The sequence below is a fragment of the Panthera leo genome, chromosome B1, assembly GCF_018350215.1.
Source record: "Panthera leo isolate Ple1 chromosome B1, P.leo_Ple1_pat1.1, whole genome shotgun sequence".
NCBI lineage: Eukaryota > Metazoa > Chordata > Mammalia > Carnivora > Felidae > Panthera > Panthera leo.
Genome location: NC_056682.1, coordinates 193,073,381 through 193,096,955, shown reverse-complemented (window position 1 = coordinate 193,096,955; position 23,575 = coordinate 193,073,381). Strand labels below are relative to the sequence as shown.

At 43.6% G+C, this 23,575-nt stretch overlaps 1 protein-coding gene across 1 annotated transcript; it reads right to left on the bottom strand.

Annotated features, from left to right (window-relative positions):
• Positions 1 to 7,146: 7,146 nt before the first annotated feature.
• On the bottom strand, positions 7,147 to 7,448 carry LOC122217240 (40S ribosomal protein S29-like). The gene has a single exon (XM_042934059.1). It carries the CDS (start codon positions 7,427 to 7,429, stop codon positions 7,259 to 7,261), a length of 171 nt encoding a protein of 56 aa, XP_042789993.1. The 5' UTR covers positions 7,430 to 7,448; the 3' UTR covers positions 7,147 to 7,258.
• Positions 7,449 to 23,575: the final 16,127 nt, after the last annotated feature.

The window sequence follows — 23,575 nt, the reverse complement described above, 5'->3', positions numbered from 1 at the left end:
AGTCCCTCCCCTGGTTCCTCATTGGCTGAGCACTACAGAGGTACTGCCTTATCAGGAAGTCGCCTCTGCCCATGTAAGGCAAAAAATAGTCTGATTGGAACAAATGTACATTCCCTGAGGTGATGCAGAGACTTTCAGTCCCTCCTACCTTAGTTCTTTGGTGCATGCTCATTACAAAGTCCAAGAAAATAAGCCCTTGAAATGGAGAGGAGAAGAACAAGGAAGTGAAGTGTCTAAAGGTTTGGGACTCCATTATGTGGGGGGACGGGTTTGTACATATTTCCCATAGGTTGTAAACCCATTGTTAACTAGACAGCACAGTTTTTATTTGGTATTTGTGAAAATGAATCATTTCCCTTACTTCTCACAAAGGAATCAATGTTGAATCTGTATTTAAAATTTAGTAAGATTATCAGGTTTGAGGAATGTAAAGAAAAAACCTCCTCCTGTGTTTCTCCTGTGTACACAGAACACTTCACTTCTGACATTCTGGTCACCAAACATGTGGGGTTTTTTCCACATCAACCAGTTTTCTGACACCAGTTGGGTGACCTCCAATTCAACTGAATTCTGACACTATCTACCTGGAGATACCTTCAGATTCTACACGTTACGGGTTCAGTCCTACAAGACTGTGCCCCAAACCCTCTTTACACCAATCATGAATCCAGATTGTCACCTGTGCTTCTGATTGAATTGCTGTAGATCAGCGGTTCCCATGATTTTCTCCTTGGGTTAAATTAATTTACTAGAGTGACTCACAGAACTCAAGAAATCCATTTACTGGCTATATCACTAGTTTCATACTCAGGATATAACTCAGGATATAACTCATACAGGATATAACTCAGGAACAGCCAGGTGAAAGAGACACATAGGTCGAGGTATGGTGAAAGGGTCGGGGGCTCCATGCCCTCTCCAAGTGCTGTTTTCCCCCTCATCTTCATGTGTTCAGAAACCTGGAAGCTCTCTGAACCCCATCCTTTTGGGTTTTTATGGAGGCTTCATTTAATAGGCATGATTGATTAGATCATTGCCATCGGTGACTGATTCAATCTCTATCCCTTTTCCCCTTCCTTGGAGTCAAGGGATGGGACTGAAAGTTCCAACCCTTCCCACACCTATTTGGCTCACTTGGTCAACCCCTAGGTGTGGTCCAAGGTCACCTATTAAAATAACAAAAGACACCTTAACCCCTCTCAGGATATAGGAAATTCCAAAGGTTTTATAGTGGCTTTTTGCCAGGAATGGGAGGAAGACCAAATATTTATTTCTTACTATAAATCATGATAGCACTGGGAACCAAGTCAGGTGGCCGCCCAATATTGTGGCTGACAGCATGTGTTCTGGGGTCTCACAATCTGGCCCAAATCCTGCCTTTATGACTTGTTAGCTGTAAGACTTTGGGCAGATTGTCTATACCTCTGAGTCTTTCATTGTAAATAGTAATTACAAGTGCTTAAAACAAGGGGTGTCTGGCTGATTCAGTCAGTAGAGCTTCTGACTCTTGATCTTGGGGGATGCGAGTTTGAGCCCCACATTGGGTATAGAGATTGCTTAAAAAATAAGTATGTAGGAGAGCATAGGTGGCTCAGTAGGTTAAGCATCCACCTCTTTGTTTCAGCTCAGGTCATGATTTCACGGTTCATGAGTCCGAGCCCTGCATAGGGCATGGAGCCTGCTTGGGATTCTCTCTCTCCCCCTCTTCCTCTGACCCTCCCATGCTCTCTCTCTCTCTCTCTCTCTCTCCAAATAAATAAATAAACTGAAAATATAAGTAAATAAATTTCTGAAAACAAACAAAGTGCTCAGAATGAAATGAGTTCGTGTGCATAAGGAATCCAGAATGGTGCCTGGCAGGTAAGTGAGCACTGTGTAAGAATTCGTGGCTAGTACTGTTGTTACTACTACTATGACCCTGTTTTACAGAGGAGAAAACGTGAACATAGGGAGCTTTCCTTCCTTGGCCAAGATCCCACAACTTCGGTGCCCCTGAGAGGTCCTCCTGGTCTGGATGGCAGTCAGCTTGAGCTGAAGCAGCAACGCCAGTCGGCTTCTTCATGAGCTGACACATCCACTGCCAGCACCACACCAGCACTCAGCGGGAACTTGATGCATGTCGGCTGAGTGAGTGATAAGTGATTTGACCATAGGAGAAATGCTCATGGAAGGCCCCAGAGCAGAAATAGGCAGGTCTGTGGGAAAACTGGGTTCTGATCTTCTTTGTTTTGTTCTGGGTCTCTGTGATAGCCACCCTAAAAGGTGGTCATTCCGTCTTGCACAATAGACTTGATAACAAGGGACTTTGGAACTTGAAGAGGAAATGGTAGAAACCATGATGGTCAAGACACTGCCCACTCAGCAAGTCTGAAGACACAAGCAGCTTTAACCTGCACAGCAAGGCAGGGCTCTCTGATGGGAGCTGACTCAAAGCCTACAAGCCCGCCTGGCTTATTCAGTCCATGTCAGTGTTTCCAAAAAGCTTCATAGGTAGCAGGATAAAATAGAAACCCAATCTGGAAAGGAATTTCAGACAAATTAGGAAAAACTATCGCCATCTATGTGAGGCCTTCTTTGCTAAGACATTCAATCTGCCTGGTGCATCCATCAAGGTAGTGGAAGGACATTCACAGAGACTGGAGAATGTGGGAATGTTAATCAGGGAGGACCCAGTTTTAAAGCAAATGATGATGCTGGTCAATAAAAAGGGAGAAAAAGAATGAGAAAAAAAATCCAAAAAAAAAAAAAACCCTCCTGAATATTGGTGGATTTAAAATATATTTGGGAAAGCACAGGTCTTCAGTCAAAAAGCATGCCAACCCTTTTCCAATGGTCTTCAAGGATATGAAGTGGGAGTGATCATATCTTGGTTGCCTGATATGTTACGTGTCTGAAATTCACCCTGGACACAATTATTATCGACTAACTTGCGTCTGCCCCAAATTCGTATTTTGTTAAGGCAGCCCCAGCAAACCATTAATGAATGTGTCAAAAGGAAGGTGTAGAAGCACACATGTGCTGAAGTGAAAACCATCATTCATGATTCCTTCTTTCATGAGATCATGGAAATCGAGGTTTGCAAAGGGTGCCAGGTAGATGTGGGTGAATACACAGTGCCACTTGGAGAAGTGATCGTGGACCCCACTCCACAGGGGACTGTCCAAAGCAGAGCTGGTCCTGCTCTTAGCGCTTATTCTTCTGTAATTCCTCGGTGCAGAAAGTGGAACTCATGGAAAGGAATCTTCATCGAAAACTTTGCAGTTGTCGGAAGCTAATTAACAGGCTTGTGAAATGCAGAACTCAGCTTCACACTACACAGGGGACTTTTGGCGCCAAGAGGAAGGGGGAACTGCAAGCCTGTGCTGGCCAGCAGGGCACCAGTATTGTTGAGACTGGGAAACTGCCTTTTTGAGACCTGGTGAGGATTCTGAACATTCACGTTAATAACCAATGAAGCAAGTTGTAGAATCTGAACTTTGCTAATTTCACTACAATTATTCCTTACTTATAGCATTATGTTTTTGTGTTTTCTTGGTAGAGTCGATCTTAAGATATGTCCCAATAATAAGAAATGTATATGTATTAAATTACTTTACTTAGCATTTTAGGAATATAGTTCTTTCTTTCCCTCAAAGATATGGATTGCAGCAGGTTCTCTAAAGCATATTTATTCATTGTTATGATATTTTGGTACCTTGAAAGTCATATTATCACATAGCTGTTAAAGGGTAGCAGTCAAGATTACTACCCAAAGTCTTCATTGAAATGACCTGTTTATTTGCGAAAAATGCACAGTGCTGAAAAGCCAATCCAAGTGTTTGAATTTCCACCTTGTGCAGAAGTAGAAGGGATTTAATTTGGCTTGTACCAGCTGCATCTGCAGGATTTTGTGATACAAGTGTGACATGATTAACTCTAAGATGGTTCTTGTAAAATTTTACTGTTTGGGAAGAACTTGTACATAGTTAAAAGCTCTCAGAAGAACACATTAAACTTGCTTGGATTCTGAGCGACACAGCGATCTGTACAGAATTACAATCAGAATGAAGTTCTTTACTGCTGCTGCCGTTAAAAGAATTCAGGGGACATGGTGTGGTGGTTGGGGGTGGGGAGAAAAAGAGAGAGAGACTCTCCAGACCCTCACCAACTGATCACTAAATTGGTCATGGCTCTCTCTTTTTATGTGTGTGATGGAGACACAGGGTGTTTGGGGATTGCATGGTGGAGGACCTAATCTAGTCTAGTGTCAGGGAAGGAAGACTTTCCAGAAGGAGTGACCTATAAGTTGAGATGGGAAAGATAAGGGTTCTTTAGCCAGATTAGAAGTAGGAGTGTGAGGGGTGAGTTGGAAATATTTCCAGGTAGGGAGACTTACATGTGCAAAGGTTTATATCCTCAACTACTCAGTTTGTTTTAAATGTTTGCACTTTATTGATTTATAAATTTATATACTCAGCCAAAACTTACTGATTATCTTAGGACTCTGGGAGAAGTAGTGACACATGTCTTACATCCAAGGACACAAGACTGTTTTGAGACTCTGCTGGTCCTCTCTCCTCTAATGGATTTGTCAAACAAGGCTGTCTTAGATGAGCACAAGCACCAATGGAAATTAGCTATCATTATTTAACCACTGGATTGTCAGGCTTCCCACTAGGGGCCACCCCTGTGTAACCAAGGGTGGATAAGCCCTCGAGGATGTCACACACATGATGTGGTAACCTTGCCCAGGAGTAAACATGGTCCAAGAATTCCTTGCTCTTAACACTTATATTACGAAGTTCTTCCTTTCTGAAAGAGGGTGATGGAGGTTGGGAGGTGGAAACAGGAGAGCCTAGGCTGATAAATAGGGAGAAATGCTGAGAAATTCTGTCCCTACCCTGGATAGCCTTCATGAAAAATCACAGTGAGAGGTTCTGGGAAGCTCTCAAGCTTCACAGGGGCTTACAATGTAGTGTGTATATGTGTTATGGTTGAAGGGGAGCCATAATCAACAGTATTTTTTTAAAGATTTTTTTTTTTTTTTTTATTTTTTGAGAGACATAGACAGAGCACAAATTGGGGAGGGGCAGAGAGAGAAGGAGACACAGAATCCAAAGCAGGATCCAGGCTCTGAGCTGTCAGCACAGAGCCCAAAGTGGGGCTCAAACTCACAAACTGTGAGATCATAACCTGAGCCAAAGTTGGATGCTTAACCGACTGAGCCACCCAGGCACCTCATAATCAACAGTATTATTGATGGTATGTGTCGATGGTCCACAGCAGGGGCCAAATTTGGCCCATCATTTGCTTTTGTACAAAAAATCCACGAGGTGGTTTTGCCTTTTTAAATTGTTGGAAAAAAAGCAAAAGAAGAACAATATTTCATGACATCTGGAAATTACATGATGTTCAAGCTTCAATGTCCATAAATAAAGTTTTGTTGGAACCTAGCCACGCTCCTATCTGTGGCTGCTTTCAGGTTACAGCGGCAGAGTTGAGTAGTTGTGACAGAGATTGTGTGGCCCTCAAAGCTGGAAGTATTTATTATCAGTCCCTTTACAGAAAATGTTCCCTGACCTATGGTCCGAAAGTCCAAGAAGGTCAACAGTCCCTGACCCAGCTGCTACTCTGGGAGAATCACGGACAATCTGGTTGGTGCATGACGCCTCCACTCTCTACTTTCTTCTCTGATGCACGATACAGACAAATAATATTTTATTTTCTTATAACATCTTCAGCTCAGCTCTGTGGTCACACTGTGACAAGCCTGTGACAAGTTGTGAAAAGCCATTTCTCAAGGAAGAGGAGGAGGTCCTCCCTCCCACTGGCTTTTGCTGAACTTTTTTTTTTTTTTTCTTGAGAACCTGAAAATCAAAGAATCCCTTTCATTACTTGAGGCAGATTTAAGTCTGTTGACTGATTTTAAGTTGTTGAATTTCCTCAAAAGTAGACCCTGTGACAGAGTAAATACTGGTGGTTGATTTGGAAGGTTGTTTCCAGAAAGCACTGGTGAAGGAGCGGAAGTGAGACTAGAAGGGCAGGTAGCCAATCCAGGGTTACCAAGGGAAGGCAACTGGAGTTTATTTCTACAGACAGCATAGGACATACTTCCGAGTGTTGTACCTGAGGCGGGAGGAGGTTGAGACATTTATCTACCAGAGACCTGCTCCATGAGGACATCTAGCCTGCACTGTGGTTACAGCTGGCTGCCACAGCAGAGATGCATCAGGGGAATCATCAAAAGACCATTGTGTAACTTTACATTTAAAACCATATTTGGGGCACCTGGGTGGCTCAGTTGGTTAAGCGTCTGACTTTGGCTCAGGTCATGATCTCATGGTTTGTGAGTTCGAGCCCTACATCAGGCTCTGTGCTAAAAGCTCAGAGCCAGGAGCCTGCTTCAGATTCTGTGTCTCCTTTTCTCTCTGATCCTGTCCCACTCCTGCTCTGTCTCTCTCTCTGTCTCTCAAAAATAAATAAAGTTTAAAAAAATTACAAAAAAACCCCCAAATTCAGGGGAGCCTGGGTGGCTCAGTCAGTTAAGCATCCAAATCTTGGTTTCCACTCAGGTCATGATCTCACAACTTTGTGAGTTTGAGCCCAATGTCAGGCTCTGTGCTGGCAACATAGAGCCTGCTTGGGATTCTCTTTCTCTGTCTGTCTGTCTGTCTCTCTCTCTGCCACTCCCCCACTCGTTATCTCTCTCTCTCAAAATAAATAATTAAACTAACAAAACAAGGGGTGCCTGGGTGGCTCAGTCGGTTAAGCGTCCGACTTCAGCTCAGGTCACGATCTCGCGGTCGGTGAGTTCGAGCCCTGCATCGGGCTCTGGGCTAATGGCTCAGAGCCTGGAGCCTGCTTCCGATTCTGTGTCTCCCTCTCTCTCTGCCCCTCCCCCATTCATGCTCTGTCTCTCTCTGTCTCAAAAATAAATAAACATTAAAAAAAAAAAAACTAACAAAACAAAACAAACAGGGGTGCCTGGTTGGCTTTGTTGGAAGAGCATGTGACTCTTGATCTCGGGGTCATAAGTTTGAGACCCATGTTGGATGTAGAGACTAAAAAAAAAACCAAAAAACAAATTCAGACTTACACAGAATTGACTTGTACAAGAGTTAAATCTTTTTATTTTTTATTTATTTATTTTTTTTCACATTAAAACACTCATAATTGAAGTATTTTTATTTTATGTACAATGAGTTGGCATTAAGATAGGTTATCTTGGATATCTTCAGTTAAGGTAGGGATCTTGGATGACCCATTCAAGGAAGTTCACTTAATCCAACTTAATGAAGCCTATATCCTTCGAGTATTGACGGAAACACTGGCGGCACATGTTGAAGCCGTATTTCCGGATCAGACCGTGCCGGTTTGAGCAGACGCGGCAAGAACGAGAACCCTGGCCAAATTTCCTTGGATGGCTCCAGTAGAGCTGCTGGTGACCCATCTTGCTCTCCCGGACGCAACGAGGCAAAAGAGTTAAATCTTTTTAGAAAACTGTTTGCAAGTTATCTGTTCTAGGGGTACTATAATTTACATTATGAAATAATTTTTCTTACTTAGTTTAATGCTGTCAAAGCCTCTAAAATACAGGTTACAACTCTGGTAACAGCTGTATCAGCAGAAAATCCTTCTCAAAACTTAGATGATCAAAATTATTTGTGATACAGAATTTGCCAAGAGTGACTGACAAGCTTCAGTTAAATGGGTTGACAATGAAGTTGCTAAAAGTATGAACTTTGATGACCTGATAAGTGAATTTTCAGAGAGGTTGAGCCATGGCTGTGTTTTGGGTGTTGCAATTGTGCAACATCTGGTATTGATCTGAGATCTGAGTATTTCCATTCTTCCAATGTGCAGTAATTCAGATAAATGTCCAAAGGTCCCTTTGAGAAAGCTTTGGGGAAATCATGATTTTACATGCTTGCTGTGGCATTATAGGTACCTTCTTCCCCTAAAATGATTGGATGTGGGTCTGAGATTCCAGATACAAGTCTGGGAACTGGGTGGTAGATTGTGACCTTCCACAGTAGTAGTTGACATCTGCCTTTGGCTCAGTTGATCAGTTTTGATGGTAAAGGTGGAATGCATCTTCACTGAGTGCCCATCTCTCTTGCTGTTAGGAACTATAGGATCTCATAGTCTCTGTCTCAGATTCCTGCCTGTCAGTTCCCCATTAGCCATGTTGACTTTGTTGCCATTATGGCGGTCATGTATGCCTTGCCTCTGCTAACTGAGTGCGGCCTCCCAGGCTCTGCTATTTCTTCTTGGCTCTAGGAAGCCCTGTCTCATAACTACATCCCACCATCATCCCTGGCCTTCAGCACACAGTCATTCCGAGCTTCTCCATGAGGCCAGTATCCTCATTACAAGCACATTCTTTCCTGCTTTAATAAATCATAATAGTCCTGTTCTTTCAAGCATGCCCATCTCTCTGAGCCTTTAACCCCACCCAACTCCTTTTTTACTGCTCTGCCAAAGTAGAGTAGTAGATACATCTTATTTACTTCAAGGCATCTTTTTTTCCTAGGTTTCAATGAACCATTCCAACAGTGTTATTAGGACTGACTCTCGGTGTCCTTGGTGGGTTGTTAAACTTGAGTGGTAGGACAGTGCTCCCTTACAATACATTCTGTCTTATCCAGTTTCTATGTTCCATATCACCATGCCCAGTCCGGTACCATGCTTAGGCATGTTTTCCCAGTTCTTGGCCTACATATTAGGCAGATCCTGTAATTTTCCTGGTTAATAATTCCTTTTCTACACGAGGGCAAATTCTCCCCCCGGGTGCATGCTTGAGCCTAGTTATCAATCTAGAAGCAACTAAGGAATGTAGATCCTGGAGAGGACAAGCATCATCTTGCAATGTAAGGCCTGTGCTGGTCTCCAGGTAAAGGGAGCTGCTACCCCCCAGGAAGGGGGAGAGAGCTGCTCCTACCAACTCTGGGGGCTCAGAGATGTCCCCATCCCAGGTCTCAGGGCCCTACACCTTCCCTATCAGGGAAGGATGTCTACCAGGATGTGAATTTGGACTTCTTATCCCTCTGCTCTGCTCCACAGTGAACATGCTCACTCATAGTACACCTAGATGTTCAGCACAGTTTGTCCTGGGCTACCTTCCTGTAGGGAATAAGGGTCTCCTTAAATACACCATAGAGGTCTCCTGACTTCACACCATGCCCCGAGTCAATGGCTAGCTGACCCTATTCTGTCATTTCCTTCCCTTAGCACTTTGTGGCAGTGGAAAAACCATCAACTAACTCCACATCCCTTATAATCACCCTTTTGCTTTCATCTCTCAGTTGTTCAAACGGTGTGTAAATCAACGCACCCATTTCCCCCAGCACGTCAGAGTTTGCCTCAGTGAGGGTCGTAGTGATGTAATGTGGTAGTATGCCAGGGGAGGGGGGCTGAGACTGGGGAGGGAAGAAGCCAGTGATGGATGGATTGCTAGGCAAAGTGTCACTGAGGGCAACTAGAAATGAATCCTGCAGGGAGTTTGGGTTGGCAGGGTGGAATATTCCTCAGGGTTATCTCAGTGGAGGCACACGTGAGCTGAGGCCTTTCTCCTTCATTCCTGTCAGTCACTGGTTGAGCGCTGCTCCCAGGGAGGATGTTAATCCCTGGGCGTGTTCAGGCTGCCCTGAGCGTGGGCAGAGCAGGTTTTGGAAATCAGAGAGGGCTCTGGGGCAGAGTTACAGGTGCTTGTCGGAAGTTGGGCGGGTATGCCCAGAGATGATTATTGCCAAAGGGACAAGCATGAGGCACCAGCATTTTCTGCTGTAGCCAGACTTTTTGTCACTTGATTTAATGCTTCCCAGTTGACAGTTTAGATTTTATTAATACATTTACTTTATTCAGAGCTTCTTTCTGGGATCTTTTTAATTTTGCCCCTACCTCAAAATTCTTTTATGCTTCTGGCTAAATCCATGGCAGACTTCCTATTCTATCACTATCTTGGTCACTTCCTTATTGTTTTATTTATTAGATTAACAAATCTAAGAGAGGGGGGCGGGGAACAGGAGAGAGGCAGAGACGGAGACACAGAATCCAAAGCAGGCTCCACGCTCTGAGCTTTCAGCACGGAGCCTGACACAGGGCTCAAACTCATGAACCGTGAGATCATGACCCAAGCCAAAGTCAGGCACTTAATCTACTGAACCACCCAGGTGCCCCTCCTTATTTTTTTAAAGCCAATAATACCTTTGGAAATACTTTCTTCAGTCAGAACTGAAGTGTTTCCTTGTTTCACAGTAGAAGAAGCTCAGTAGATTATAACAAAGGCAGTAGATGCGGAATGCACTAGCAAATGACAATAAAGGATATTTAGCAATCCACTCCTACCTCTTCAGCTGGAAGACTTTTTAAAAATTTTTTAAAAATGTTTGTTTATTTTTGAGAGAGTGAGAGAGAGAGAGGGAGACACAGAATCCAAAGCAGGCTCCAGGCTCTGAGCAGTCAGCACAGAGCCCGACGCGGGGCTCGAACTCACGGACAGTGAGATCGTGACCTGAGCTGAAGTCGGATGCTTAACCAACTGAGCCACCCGGGCGCCCCGTGGAAGACTTTTAATATGTGTCTCTGCTCAGAACTAGAGATATGTTTATTAATTATTTGTCAAAGAGAGCAGGATAAGTAAGATATAGATCTCAAACTCAAAGAGCTGCTGCCAGGGCTATGCTGTCCAGTATGGTAGCCACTAGCCATTTGTGACTACCAAGAACCGATATACGACCAGTCCCAAGTGAAGCGGGCTGTCAGTGTAAGATAAACACTATATTCCAAACACCGAGTACAAAAGGGAGAAGAACATAAAATATCACATTCATAATTTTTATACTGACCTCATGTTGAAGTGACAATGTTTATTTATTTCTTTTTCTGGGCACCCTGCATAACACATGCACACAATGCTCACTTTCCTGAATCAGGCTGTGCTTATGTCCCTGGCTCTCATTTTTAATCTCACTGCATAAGCTCTGATATTTCTTATTTTTCACATATCGGATGCGTTCCTCTTTCATAACAGTTCATGGTAATGGGGGAAGGCGGCTTGTGTCAGATAAGGAAGTAAATTGCTACCAGTTTAGAAACATGCTAAAAAGCTTTAGTTTCGTCCTCAGAGCAATGGGGAGCTGCTGAAGACTAAACGACTCTGACAAGGGAGATGTGTGGTCAGATTTGTGCTTCAGTCGCAAATTCACTAACAAATAGCACTGTGTGTCTATGGGTTCTGGGCACTGTTCTAAGTGCTGGGATTACTTCAGTGAGTGGACAAAAACCCCTGCCTTCTTGGAGTACACATTCTAGTAGGCGGTGGGCATAAGCAATAAGTCAGCTCGTATCAAGTAGTAAATTGTATTTTGCAAGGTGATGCATACTATGGAGAAAACTATAGCAACGAAGGATACAGCAAGTGTTGGGCTGGCCTAGGGTTCTAAACACAGAGGTCAGGAAAGGGTTCACTTACATGACACTCAAGCAAAGATGCAAAGTTGTGGAGGGACGAAGCTGTGCCGATATCCGTGGAGAGAACATTTTAGGTAGAAGGAAACAGCAGAAGCAAATGCCTTGTTGCAACCCCATGTCTGAACTATTCAGCAACAGCTAGGAGGCCAGGGTGGGAGGATCACTGTGAAGGAAGGGAGGAGGCCAGATCAGGCTGGGTCTTGCAGGCCATTTCACAGACTTTTCTCTGAATGAGATGGAAAGCTGTGAGAGGGCACTGAAAGGGGCCTTGCAGGGGTGCCTAAGAGGCTCGGGTGTCTAAGCGTCCGACTCTTGGTTTCAGCTAGGGTCATGATCTCACAGTTTGTGGGATCGAGCCCCGCATGGAATTCTGCACTGACAGTGCAGAGCCTGCTTGGGATTCTCTCCCTCTCCCTCTTTCTCTGCCCCTCCCCCACTTGCTCTCTCTCTCTCTCTCTCTCTCTCTCTCTTTGTCTCTCAAAATAAATAAATAAACTTAAAAGAAAAGAAAAGAAAAGAAAAGAGCCTTCTGGCTATAGTGTGTTGATGCTGAGGATGTTAACCAAAGAGAAATCACTAGGAAGGTAAAGTGTTATCCTGTTAGAGTTGTAGGTGGCAATGGATGAAACTCCTCCTTCATCATATCCTCCTCTAATATGATGTCATATCCAAAATACAGCACACTGTACTCTTCTTCCAAAAGTCAGACCGTCTCTGGAGCTCAGATAAGTCTGGGCTGATGGCATGGGGCTTCCAGAAGTCTGCTTGTCGGGGAAATTGTCAGATAATCAAGGAGTTCTGGAAGTGGAGGAGAATTAGATGGTCGCCATGTTTGTAATGGAGACGGTCTTTGTGTGTGCGTGTGTGTGTGCAGGTGTAAGGACTAAACTTCCTGGTTGGCCCACTACCAGGCCAATTGGTGTCCTTTGTCCGGGTGTAATCATGAATAGCATCCTAATCAGCTAGGGAGAGCCCCGGGGAGAGAGAGCGTTGTGAGATACAGAGTCACGAACGGCATGGTGCGGGGACCCAGCTTTCAAAAGGTGACCTAGCCACGGCAGAGCTGAAGATTCTCAGCGAAGGTGGCCGCCAAAGACAATGGGGGGACATAACCAAACTGCCTTGCAGAAAGGACCAGAGTCTATAACAGTCAGGGTCCCAGCAGACACAGATGATACACTCAGATTAAGATACTGTGAGGAGAACTGAAGAAAGCACCCCTTACAGAGGCAGCGATAGTGTGCTGGAACACAAGGAGGCCCGAAGGGAAGAGCGGATGGGGGTGGCCACAGGGATCTGGAGGGAAAGGGTCCCCTGGAGAGGTCATCTCTAGGGGAGCAGCGCCCTTCTGTCAGTGAATCCAGCAGGCACAGCCCTGCAGGGAGGGAGCCAGTTGGGGCAATGCTATGGTCTGAGTGTTTGTTTTCTGCCACTTCAAATTAATATCTTGGAATCCTAACCCCTGAAGACAGCAGTATTGGGGTGTGGGCCTGTGAGAGGTGCTTAAGTCATGAGGGTGGAGCCTGATGAATGGGATCGTATCTTGTAAAGGAGATTCCACACAGATCTCTCACTCCTTCCACCGTGTAAGCACTCAGCAAGGAGGCACCAGCTATGAACCCGGAGGAGGGCCCTCACCAGAACATCCCCGGTGCCTCGATCTCGGACTTCCCAGCCTGTAGAACTGAGGGAAAGAAATTTCTGTTGTTTATAAGCCCCCCGATCTTTGGTGCTTTGTGACAGCAGCCCTAAAGGACTCACTGTCCTTCCTCTCTCTGGGAGAGCCTGTCGGCACAGAGAGCCAAACGAAGAGAGGTGAAGCATCTAGAAGGCCAGCGGTGCCTGACTGACTCAGTTGGTAGAGCGTGAGACTCTTTATCTTGGGGTCATGAGTTTGAGCCCGATTTGGGGTGGAGATTACTTAAAAGAAAAAGCATCTAGAAGGCCAGATGGAAGATGTGCAGCCTGCAGCCTCTTCAGTGTAGTCACCAGTGGTGAATGAGCAGGAAAGGAAAATCTGGATAGAAGCCATGGGGCTGTGTGAGCAGAGATGAACCGCTTGCCATGAGGACCTGCAGAAATAATGAAGGGGGAGACTCTCTGAGAGTGGCTAATGCTCTGCAAAACAAGGAGAGGTTTCAAAAGCTGCTGAGGTAGAGCTTTTGGGGGGTCACTGTGATCCCATCGTGAAGAGGCCAAAGGGACCCAGGGAAATGGGTATGTTTCTGGATTTCCAAAATATTTTTCCAAAATAGTCTTCTGTTAGGCATACACATATTCATGAGTGCTTCCTTTCTGAGGGACTTATGATAAATATTTATACTTCCTTTCTGGGGCTCTGTTCTCAGCGCCCCTGGGGTGGCTGCAGGAGGGCCAATGAGGAGAGGGAGGATATTGTCATTAGCTTTGTGTGGTTTTGAATCACATGAAGAAGGAACAAAGGATAGGCGGCTGTACACACGCTGAATTTTGTTGGTTTCTCAGCTGGAGGGGCTTTGATAAGCATGCCCCATAAGAGGTGAGTCCCGTGCTGTCCCCAGTGGTCCATTTTAGTAATATAAACAGCTATTTTTGTCTTAGATCATATCTGACGATGTTCACATTATTTCTGAAAAGGCAATCTATATACGTGGCTCGTAAATGGAAACAACAGCAAAAGCCTCATTCCCGCCCTGGTTCTTTCGGTTCCTCCACGTTTCACTCTGATGACCACTTTTTTCCTTGCTGGAGACACAGCACCTATGGATAAACATTAGGACTCCCCATCTTTTCTTACACAAAAGGGAGCACTCAATCCACAATACCTTGTGTCTTGCTTTTTTCTGCGTACTAACGTATCCTAGACATTATATCAACACCTAGAGAGATTCCTCACTTTTTTAAAAAAGTATAGCTACATAATATTCTGTAAGGAAGTTGTTCCATAATTCACTTAACCCATTCCCTGTCTACAAATTCAATGCCTACTCCGTTCAATTTCCAAATCCGTGAAGTAAGTATGGTAGTATAACCTCCCTCAGGGGGCTATTTTCAGGATTTAATAACATGATACATGTAAGAGCCCAGTGGCATGTTCAGCACCTGCTTAATGCTCGGTTAATGTTTCCTCTTCCTGTTTCCTTTTCTTCCTCTTTCCCCTCTCCTCTACTTCCATTTTTTCCTCTTCTCCCCCCCCCCCCCCCCCCCCCCCGCCATTCTCTTTCCCTCCTCCTCCTAAGAGTGATGAAAAGCAGCATATGAACAGTTCTGCCTACGGAAACAATTTTCCCTATTTCCAGGTCCAGGAGGAGTTATGGGGAACAGTGCCAAAAAGCCACCGTGTCATTGGATAGTACCATAAACTAATACATGCTAAATATACCTCGTTTCCTTGTCTTTTTCTTCCCCTTGGTTTTTCCCCAGCGGCATCAAATATGAAATGGGCTGTCTTCACATCAGATCCAGGAAAATTGGACAGAGCTGCATTAAAGAATGTAAACTTCCATAAGGGCAGGAACTTTTTAAAAACATTTCTATTGAGATATAATTCATGTACCATAAAATTCATCCTTTAAAGTATACGATTCAATTTTTTTTTAGGTTTATTTTTGAGAAAGAGAGAGAGAGACTGAGCAAGTGGAGGAGGGACAGAGAGAGTGAGACAGAGAATCTGAAGTTGGCTCTGCATTGTCGGCACAAAGCTGGATGCTGGGCTCGAATCCACGACCTGAGATCATGACCTGAGCTGAAGTTGGACGCTCAATCAACTGAGCCACTCAGGCGCCTCTCACTGGCTTTTAGTATATTCATAGTTCGGCAACCACCACACAATCCAACTTTAGAACATTTGAATCAATCTAAAACGAAACCCCATCGTCTTCACTACTCATTCCCCTAACATACAGCTGTAGGCAACCAGGAATCTATTTCCTGTCTCTATAGATTTGTCAGTGCTGGGCATTTCATATAGATGGAGCTATACGATATGTGGTCTTTTGTAACTGGCTTTTTTCACTTAGCATCATGTGTACTAATTACTAATTCAAATATTAACAATAAAGTATTAACCAACAATAAATTATTAATAAATCCAACCAGCCAAATATCAATGATACATTAACCAATTTAATTATTAACAATAGATTATCAATTAATAACCGATTATTAATTAAATAAATAATTATAAGCAGTAATATAATTAATACATTATTCATTAACTAGTATTACATTATTAATATTAATGGTATTTGCTTTTTAATTTTTTTTTTAACGTGTTTATTTATTTTTGAGACAGAGAGAGACAGAGCATGGATGGGGGAGGGGCAGAGAGAGAGGGAGACACAGAATCGGAAGCAGGCTCCAGGCTCTGAGCCATCAGCCCAGAGCCCGATGCGGGGCGCGAACTCACGGACCGTGAGATCGTGACCTGAGCTGAAGTCGGACGCTTAACCGACTGAGCCACCCAGGCACCCCGATATTTGCTTTTTAAAATGACATTTGCTTTTGAGTGATAAAGTTATGAGTCATTTAATTTTCTTCGTACTCTTCTTAATTTTCAAAGTTACATAGGAGCATGAGATTGTTATTATAGCTTGAAAAAAGTAATTGTAGACCTGTTACTTTGCAAGAAGGGGTATCTTTCTAAAACATAAATTTAAATTTTATTTGACTACTAATTACTTAGTAAAATCAGCAGAATTTTAAAACTCTTTAGGGTGAAAAAAATTTAGCTTCAGAACACACTACAAAATGACCAAAATGGCCTTTAGTAAGTGAATGGATAAATAAACTTTAGTACATCCAGACTATGCAATTATTCAGTACTAAAAGGAGATGAGCCGTTAGGCACGAAAAGGCATGGTGGAACCTTAAATATCTATTACTGAGTGAAAGAAGTCAATCGGAATGGCTCCACACTCTGTAATTCTAATTATATGACATTCTGGAAAAGGCAAAACCATGGAGACAGTAAAAAGATCAGTGGTTGCCAGAAGTTAGGGGCAAAGGAGGAACAGAGGGGCACAGAGGATTTTTAGGGCAGCGAAGCTATTCTTTGTGACACTGTAATGGTGGACATAGGTCATTTATACGTTTGTCAAAACCCTTGCTATTTCTAGGATTCAGAGCCCCGGGGGCTTTGTATTTTCTGCTCAATGTTGCTGTGAACCTAGAACTGCTCTAAGAAGTTAAGTTTATTTAAAAACAGAACAAAACAAAACAAATCAAGGGGCCGCCCGGGTGGCTAAGCGTCAGTTGAGCGTCTGACTCTTGGTTTTGGCTCAGGTCATGATCTCATGGTTTTGTGAGTTCAAGCCCCGCATGGGGCTCTGTGATGGAGTCTGCTTGGGATTCTCTCTCTCTCTCCCTCCCTCTCTCTGCTCTTCCCCTGCTCATTTTTTCTCTCTCTCTCAGAGTAAATAAACGTAAAAAAAAAAAAAAAACCCAACACAAAAAATAAATAAAAAATTTTAAGGCAGTAAATAATATTCAGTACCTTCACTTTCAGTGAATTTTATCTGGGGCTTTGAGTTTTGCTTTGTTTTCTTTTGAGCCTGCTCTCAAGAGTACATTCCTTGCAGTTGCCTCTTAGATATTCAAGAATGTGCTCTCCTCCCAGCTGAGATATTTGACCTTTAGCCTCTCTGTGTTGGAATAGAAGAATGGAAAGCCCAAGTGTGCCAGGAAATCAAGTAAACATCTGACAAGAAAATCTGCTGAGAAAGTTTGGGCATGAATTTTGGGGTGCTCTGGGTGGCTTGAAAAGCATATGTGGGATGACCGATCTATAAACGGCCCAAGTTGTTAGGAGTGGGCTTAATCTGACATTAATCTGCGAGCTTTCCTGTTGTTTTTGAAATCTGGCCTCTATTCACCCCTCTTCTGCTGACAATATCCTGACTTTCTTCTGGGGAACTTGGTGGCTGCTGGGCTCTCAGCCCAAGTGCGGCTCCACTCCCCCCGGTCAGGCAGCTGGAGACTCAGACCCAACGTAATCAGAGCACATCAGCCACAGGATGCGGGTTTTGAACTAAAGGCAAGGATTTTCTTTCTTTTTTTTTTTTTCTCTTTCACCCCAAATAGCTATCATCTCTACCTATCTCTATCTTTATCTCTATCGTCTCTATCTCTATCTCTAGATTTGTATATATGTATATATATATATATATTTTAATGTTTATTTATTTTTGAGAGAGAGAGAGCACAAGCAGGGTAGGGGCAGAAAGAGAGAGGGACAGAGGATCTGAAGTGGCTCTGTGCTGATAGCAGAGAGCCTGATGCGGGGCTCAGACTCACTAACCGTGAGATCATGACCTGAGCCAAAGTCAGATGCTTAACCACTGAGTCACCCAGGCGCCCTTCAAGTATACATATATTTTAATTTAAATCCAAGTTAGTTAACGTATAGTGTAATATTGGTTTCAGGAGTAGAATTTAGTGATTCATCACTTGCATATGACACCCGGTGCTCATCCCAACCAGTGCCCCCCTTAGTGCCCATCACCCATTTAGCCCATCTCCCCACCCACCTCCCCTCCAGCAACCCCCGGTTTGTTCTCTGTACTTAAGAGTCTCTTATGGTTTGTCTCTTTTTCTGTTTTTATTTTCTTTTAAGGCAAGGATTTTCTTAAGTGGCTGGAACGATGTAGGGGGTGTGTGTTTGCTTGGCTACCAGACAGCCTGGTGTAGAGGAGCGTATATTCTGGAGCCCATTGGGCAGGTTTGAATCCCAGCTCCCCAATTCACCTTGGGTAAATCACTCATCCTCTCTGGGCCTCAGTCTCCTCCTGTAAAATGGGGCCAAGTGTACTCCCTCACTTGTGGGTTGTTATTGGGGTTGAATGGTCATATTTGTAGGACCCGGCACGGTGTTGCCTCCCCAGCGTTTTCACTTGGGTATCTCATTGACATCGCAAATGTAACCTGCCTCTAATGAATTCTTCTACCAGAGTCTTCCTCAACTCAGTAAATGACAACTCCACCCTTCCAGTTGTCTCAAGCCCAAAGCCTTGGAGTTGTCTTTGACCTCTCTTTTGGTCTCTTTACTCTGTAAAAGATCCTCCCAGTTCTACCTTCAAAAGACACCCAGAATCCAACCACATCCACAGATGCCGCCCTGGTTCAAGCCACTGTTATCTCCTGTCTGGATGACGGCATCATGGCCTCCTAAGTGGTCTCCCTGCTCTGCTCTTGTCCCACTTCAATTTATTCTCAACAAGGAGTCAGAGTGAGTCCGATGAGATGCAAGTCCGGGAATGTCTTCTGCCGTCGCTGCACACACACCGCCCCATCTCTGTTCTCATCTTCTTTCCTCCTGCTCTGTCTGCACCACGCTTCCCGTATTTGGCCTCTGCTGCTCCCTCAACACACCAGATGTTCAGCACTTGCACTTTGTTTCCCTCTCTGCTGGAACTCTGTGTCCCCAGATGTCCTGTGGTTACCTCACCTTCCTCAGATCCTTCCTCAGACGCCACCTTCTCAGTGAGAACATCCTGGCCTTCCACCTGACGTTGTAATCCTCTCCTCTAATCCTTATCCCATCCCCTGCCTGTTTCATTTCTTATCCCTCATCACCACCTCACATACACTATGATTTACTTTTTTATCTTGTCTATTGCAGGTCTGACCCCCCCCCCCCCATTACAATTTTTTTAAGTTTATTCTTTATTGTTTATTTTTTAATTTAATTTTTATTTTTAGTAATCTCTACACCAGTGTGGAACTCGAACCCATGACCTGAGATCAAAAGTCATTTTCTTTTGTGACTGAGCCAGCCAGGTGCCCTAGGACAGAATTTTTTTTCTTTCTTTCTTTCTTTCTTTCTTTCTTTCTTTCTTTCTTTCTTGATATTTTTTTAAGTTTATTTATTTATTTTGAGAAACAACATGAGCGGGGGAGGGGGGTAGGCAGAGAGAGGGAGGGAGTGAGAGAATCCCAAGCAGGCTCCATGCTGTCAGCGCAGAACCCAATGCAGGACTCGAACCCACAAACTGTGAGATCATCACCAGCCCAAATCAAGAGTCAGATGCTTTCTAAAAAAAAAAATTTTTTTTAACATTTATTTATTATTGAGAGACAGAGAGACACAGAGCATGAGCAGGGAAGGGGCAGAGAGAGAGGGAGACACAGAATCCGAAGCAGGCTCCAGGCTCCGAGCTGTCAGCACAGAGCCCAATGCAGGGCTCGAACTCACAAACTGCAAGATCATGACCTGAGCTGAAGTCAGACGCTTAACTGACTAAGCCACCCAGGCGCCCCTACTTTTTTTTTTTTTTTTAAACCTTTTTATTTAAATTCTAGTTAGTTAACCTACAATGTAATATTTGTTTCAGGTGTACAATATAGTGATTCAACACTTCATATATCACTTGGTGTTCATAACAACAAGTATACTCCTTAATCCCCATCACCTATTTAACCCATCCCCACACCCACCTCCCTTCTGGAGGTGTTATATATAACATTTTATTGATCGATTCATCATTGATGAGGGGGTTGCTTCCACAACTTGGCCATTGTGAAGAATGCTGCAGTGAACATGGGTTTGCAAATCTCTCTTTGAGATCTTGTTTTTAATTCTTTTGGGTATACACCAGAAATGAACTTGCTGGATGATATGGAAGTTCTGTTTTTAATTTTTTTTTTTTTTGAGGAAACTTCATACTTTCTATATAGTGGCTGCACCATTTTACATGCCCACCAATTATGTGCAAGAGTTTTTAATCTCTCCACTTTCTTGCCAATACTTGTTATTTTGTGTAATTGTTGTTTTAATATTAGCCATCCTAATGGTTTTGATAATCTCATTGTGGTTTTGCTTTGCATATCCCTGATATGCCTGTTCCTCATTTGTATATCTTCTTTGGAGAAATGTCTATTCCAGTCCTTTGCCCTTTTCTTTAAAATTAAAAATTTATATCCAAATTAGTTAGCATATACTGTAACAGTGATTTCAGGAGTAGATTTCCTTACTGCCCCTTACCCCTTGCCCCTTACCCATCCCCCCTTCCATAGCCCCTCTAGTAACCCTCTGTTTGTTCTCTGTATTCAAGAATCTCTTATATTTTGTCCCCCTCCCTGTTTTTGTATTATTTTTGCTTCCCTTCCCTTGTGTTCATCTGTTCTGTGTCTTAAAGCCCAGGACTGAATTTTCTTAAAGCACTGTATCCTCAGTCCCTAAAACAGTCCACAGAACACAGAAGGTGCTTAGTGAGTATTTAATGGATGAATGGAAGAATAAGTGAATGAAAAAAAAAAAGATTTGTGTTAAAGTGTGATATTCATCAACACACAGTTTTGTAGTGCCTACTAGGTACCAGGGACTTGTAAGTCATTAGAATCATACTCAAGAAAAAGACTGTTTCGGAGTTCATTTACAGTCTAGTGTGGGGAAAAAGGCGATGAGGAAACCATCCAAATCCAAAAATAGAAGCAGGAAGTATAGGATGTATGAAACCTCAAGAATGACAGCAATGAGAAAGCTCATAAAAGATGTCCAAGGCATAGGGTGTCTAAGCTGTCAGCTGAAAGTTCAGGAAGAGCAAGTAAATAGGTAATGAGGGTGGAGGGTGGAGAGAGTTGAGAACTTACTCGATCTGTTAGGCTGAGGTCAGCCTGAACTGAGAGAGTGGTTGAGAAGTTGACTTCTCATGCACTCACACCTCTACCGGTTTAACTAAACAAGCAAGCCAGTGATGCCCAAGTGAATGAAAAGCATTTCAAGGCATTCTCCAAAGTTCTACTAATTCTTGTATCATTGACAATGCAGAATAAAGAGCAAATTCATCTCTGCTCATTTGCTGGATGTGGGAGGAGAAATCATAGCTTTCCTTGTGAAAAGGAAAAAACTACTAGAAAAAACCAGATCATCGGCTGACATCAATGAGTGTGCTTCTCTGTTGTTTTTTGTTTTTGATATTCAGCATCTATTCACTTTTTTTTTTGTGTGTGTGTGTGACAGAACTTTAATTTGAGGAGGTGTAAAACACCTTGAGAAGATAAACACCTTCCTAGGAAAACAAGTCCACCCCAAGTTTTTCAGTGATGCTCAGAGCCTCATGGTTGCCACAGACCCATGCTCAAGAACATGTTTCCAAAAGGCCCCACTCTAGATCACAAATCCTCTGCCAGCACAGGATCAGTGTGCCAACTCTGAGCCAGCACATAGTGGGTGCCCTTTAACTATCTGTTGCCTAATGGCACAGGGGTAGTGTTAGCTGGACAGTCTTGAAATGAGATTGTCTGGGTTCACAACCCTTCTTGACTAACTTAACTTTGGCCAAAACTGCTTACCTTTCCAAGTCTCTGGTTCCTCATTTGTAATACAGAAACAATAAACTGTTTACATGACAGCAATTGCTGTAGGGCATTGTACACAACGTATTTGACATGTGACAAGGTTAGCAATTATTGCTGAAGGAGGAAAAAGAAGAATTATGTAATTAACCCTAGCCTCTCCCATCTTTTCCCTTCAACACTGCACTTCACCACTCAGCAGATGAACAACAGACGTTGATGGATGGGTTATAGCTGGGGAATCTGTTGAAGACCTTGGACCTATTAGTTTCTCTATTCCTGGTGGATGATCAGTCTGTTGTCACTGGGTTTTCTGAAAGCATTGCTTGAATGCCAATTTCATACCAGGCATTGATCTGATGTTAGGGGCTCAGTGGTGGACAAAGATGGGCATTGGTCCTGTTCTCATGGAGCCAACCTTCTAATGGGAGGTGTAAGGAAAGGAAGAAGCCCCATTTCTAAGAAGTTGTACCAGGGCTGTTCTTTACAGGGTCTTACAAACAGCCCAAGACATGGGGAGATATACAGGATCAGATACTCAGCTCAAAGCTACCAAGGGGTGTAGAACAGGGATCTGAACCTGACTCAGTGTTTTGGGAGAGGAGACAGAGGCTGGCAGGACCAGTGTTTTGGGAGAGGAGACAGAGGCTGGCAGGAACCACAGTGAAGTGGAAAGAGCAGAAATTAAAAAAAAAAAAAGTATATATGTATATATAAAATATCAAATAGTATATAGTATAGCTACTTTTAAAGCCATCAGAGATTAAAAGAAAGGCTAGAAGAAAAGATACCAAAATGTTAAAGGTAGTTGGGTTAGGGTTTTGGAACGCGGGTGGGGACATTTTTCTTCTTTTTCTCTTTCCAATTTGTAAAATGTGACTGTATTCCTTGAATGATTTAAAAATAGCTAATGAAGGAAAGAAGAGAGCTCAAAACCCACGTGCTAGGACCCACACTTCCATATGCCAGCTATGTGGCTCAGAGGTAGTCACTCCTCTCGTGCCCTAGAGTTTTTCAAGATCCCGGCAGTCCAAGAGGATGTACCAAGTGGCACTCACACTAGCCTTGCCCAAGAATGCAGGTTTTTCCACATTCACACAGTTACACTCTCGGACTTGGCTTTGTCTTCATTTCTGGTTTTGAATCAGCAGTGATTTGGGAGCACTTCAGCTTTTAGTTTCTCCTTCTGTTAAATGTAATGAACCTTGGAAAACGGAATCTAAAACGACCCTGCAGTCTTTTACTCCTGCAAAGTCATTTCCTTTGTGAACCTTCTCATTTGGTATTTCTCTTTCTGCAAGTGAGGTGTTCAGCTACAAGTGTCAGACACTCTAGTATGCCCTTGGGGATAAAGATTACAAATGCAAAAGAAAGTGACCACCCTCCCAGGACTCCATCTAACTGTGTCTGATTTGGGGCAAGTTGCACTTTTGAATTTCATTTTTTTCCTCTGTAAAATGGACACAGTGTAATGCCTACTTGTCAGGTTAAAGTAGGGATTGGGGCGCCTGGGTGGCTCAGTCAGTTGAGTGTGCAACTTGGGCCCAGGTCACGATCTCATGGTTGGTGGGTTCGAACCCCACATTGGGCTCTCAGCCGTCAGCACAGAGCCTGCTTTGGATCCTCGGTCTCCCTCTCGCTCTCTGCCCCTCCCCCCCTCAAAAATAAATAAGCGTTACAAAAACACTTTTTAAAATTGTTTATATTTATTTATTTTTGAGAGAGAGACACAGACAGAGAGACAGAGTATAAGTTGGGGAGGGGCAGAGAGAGAGGGAGACAGAATCCAAAGCAGGCTCCAGGTTCCGAGCTGTCAGCACAGAGCCCGACACGGGCCTTGAACACACAAACT

Excerpts from the sequence above, each read along its gene's own strand:
- LOC122217240 (XM_042934059.1), bottom strand. The coding sequence starts at position 7,429 with ATGGGTCACCAGCAGCTCTACTGGAGCCATCCAAGGAAATTTGGCCAG.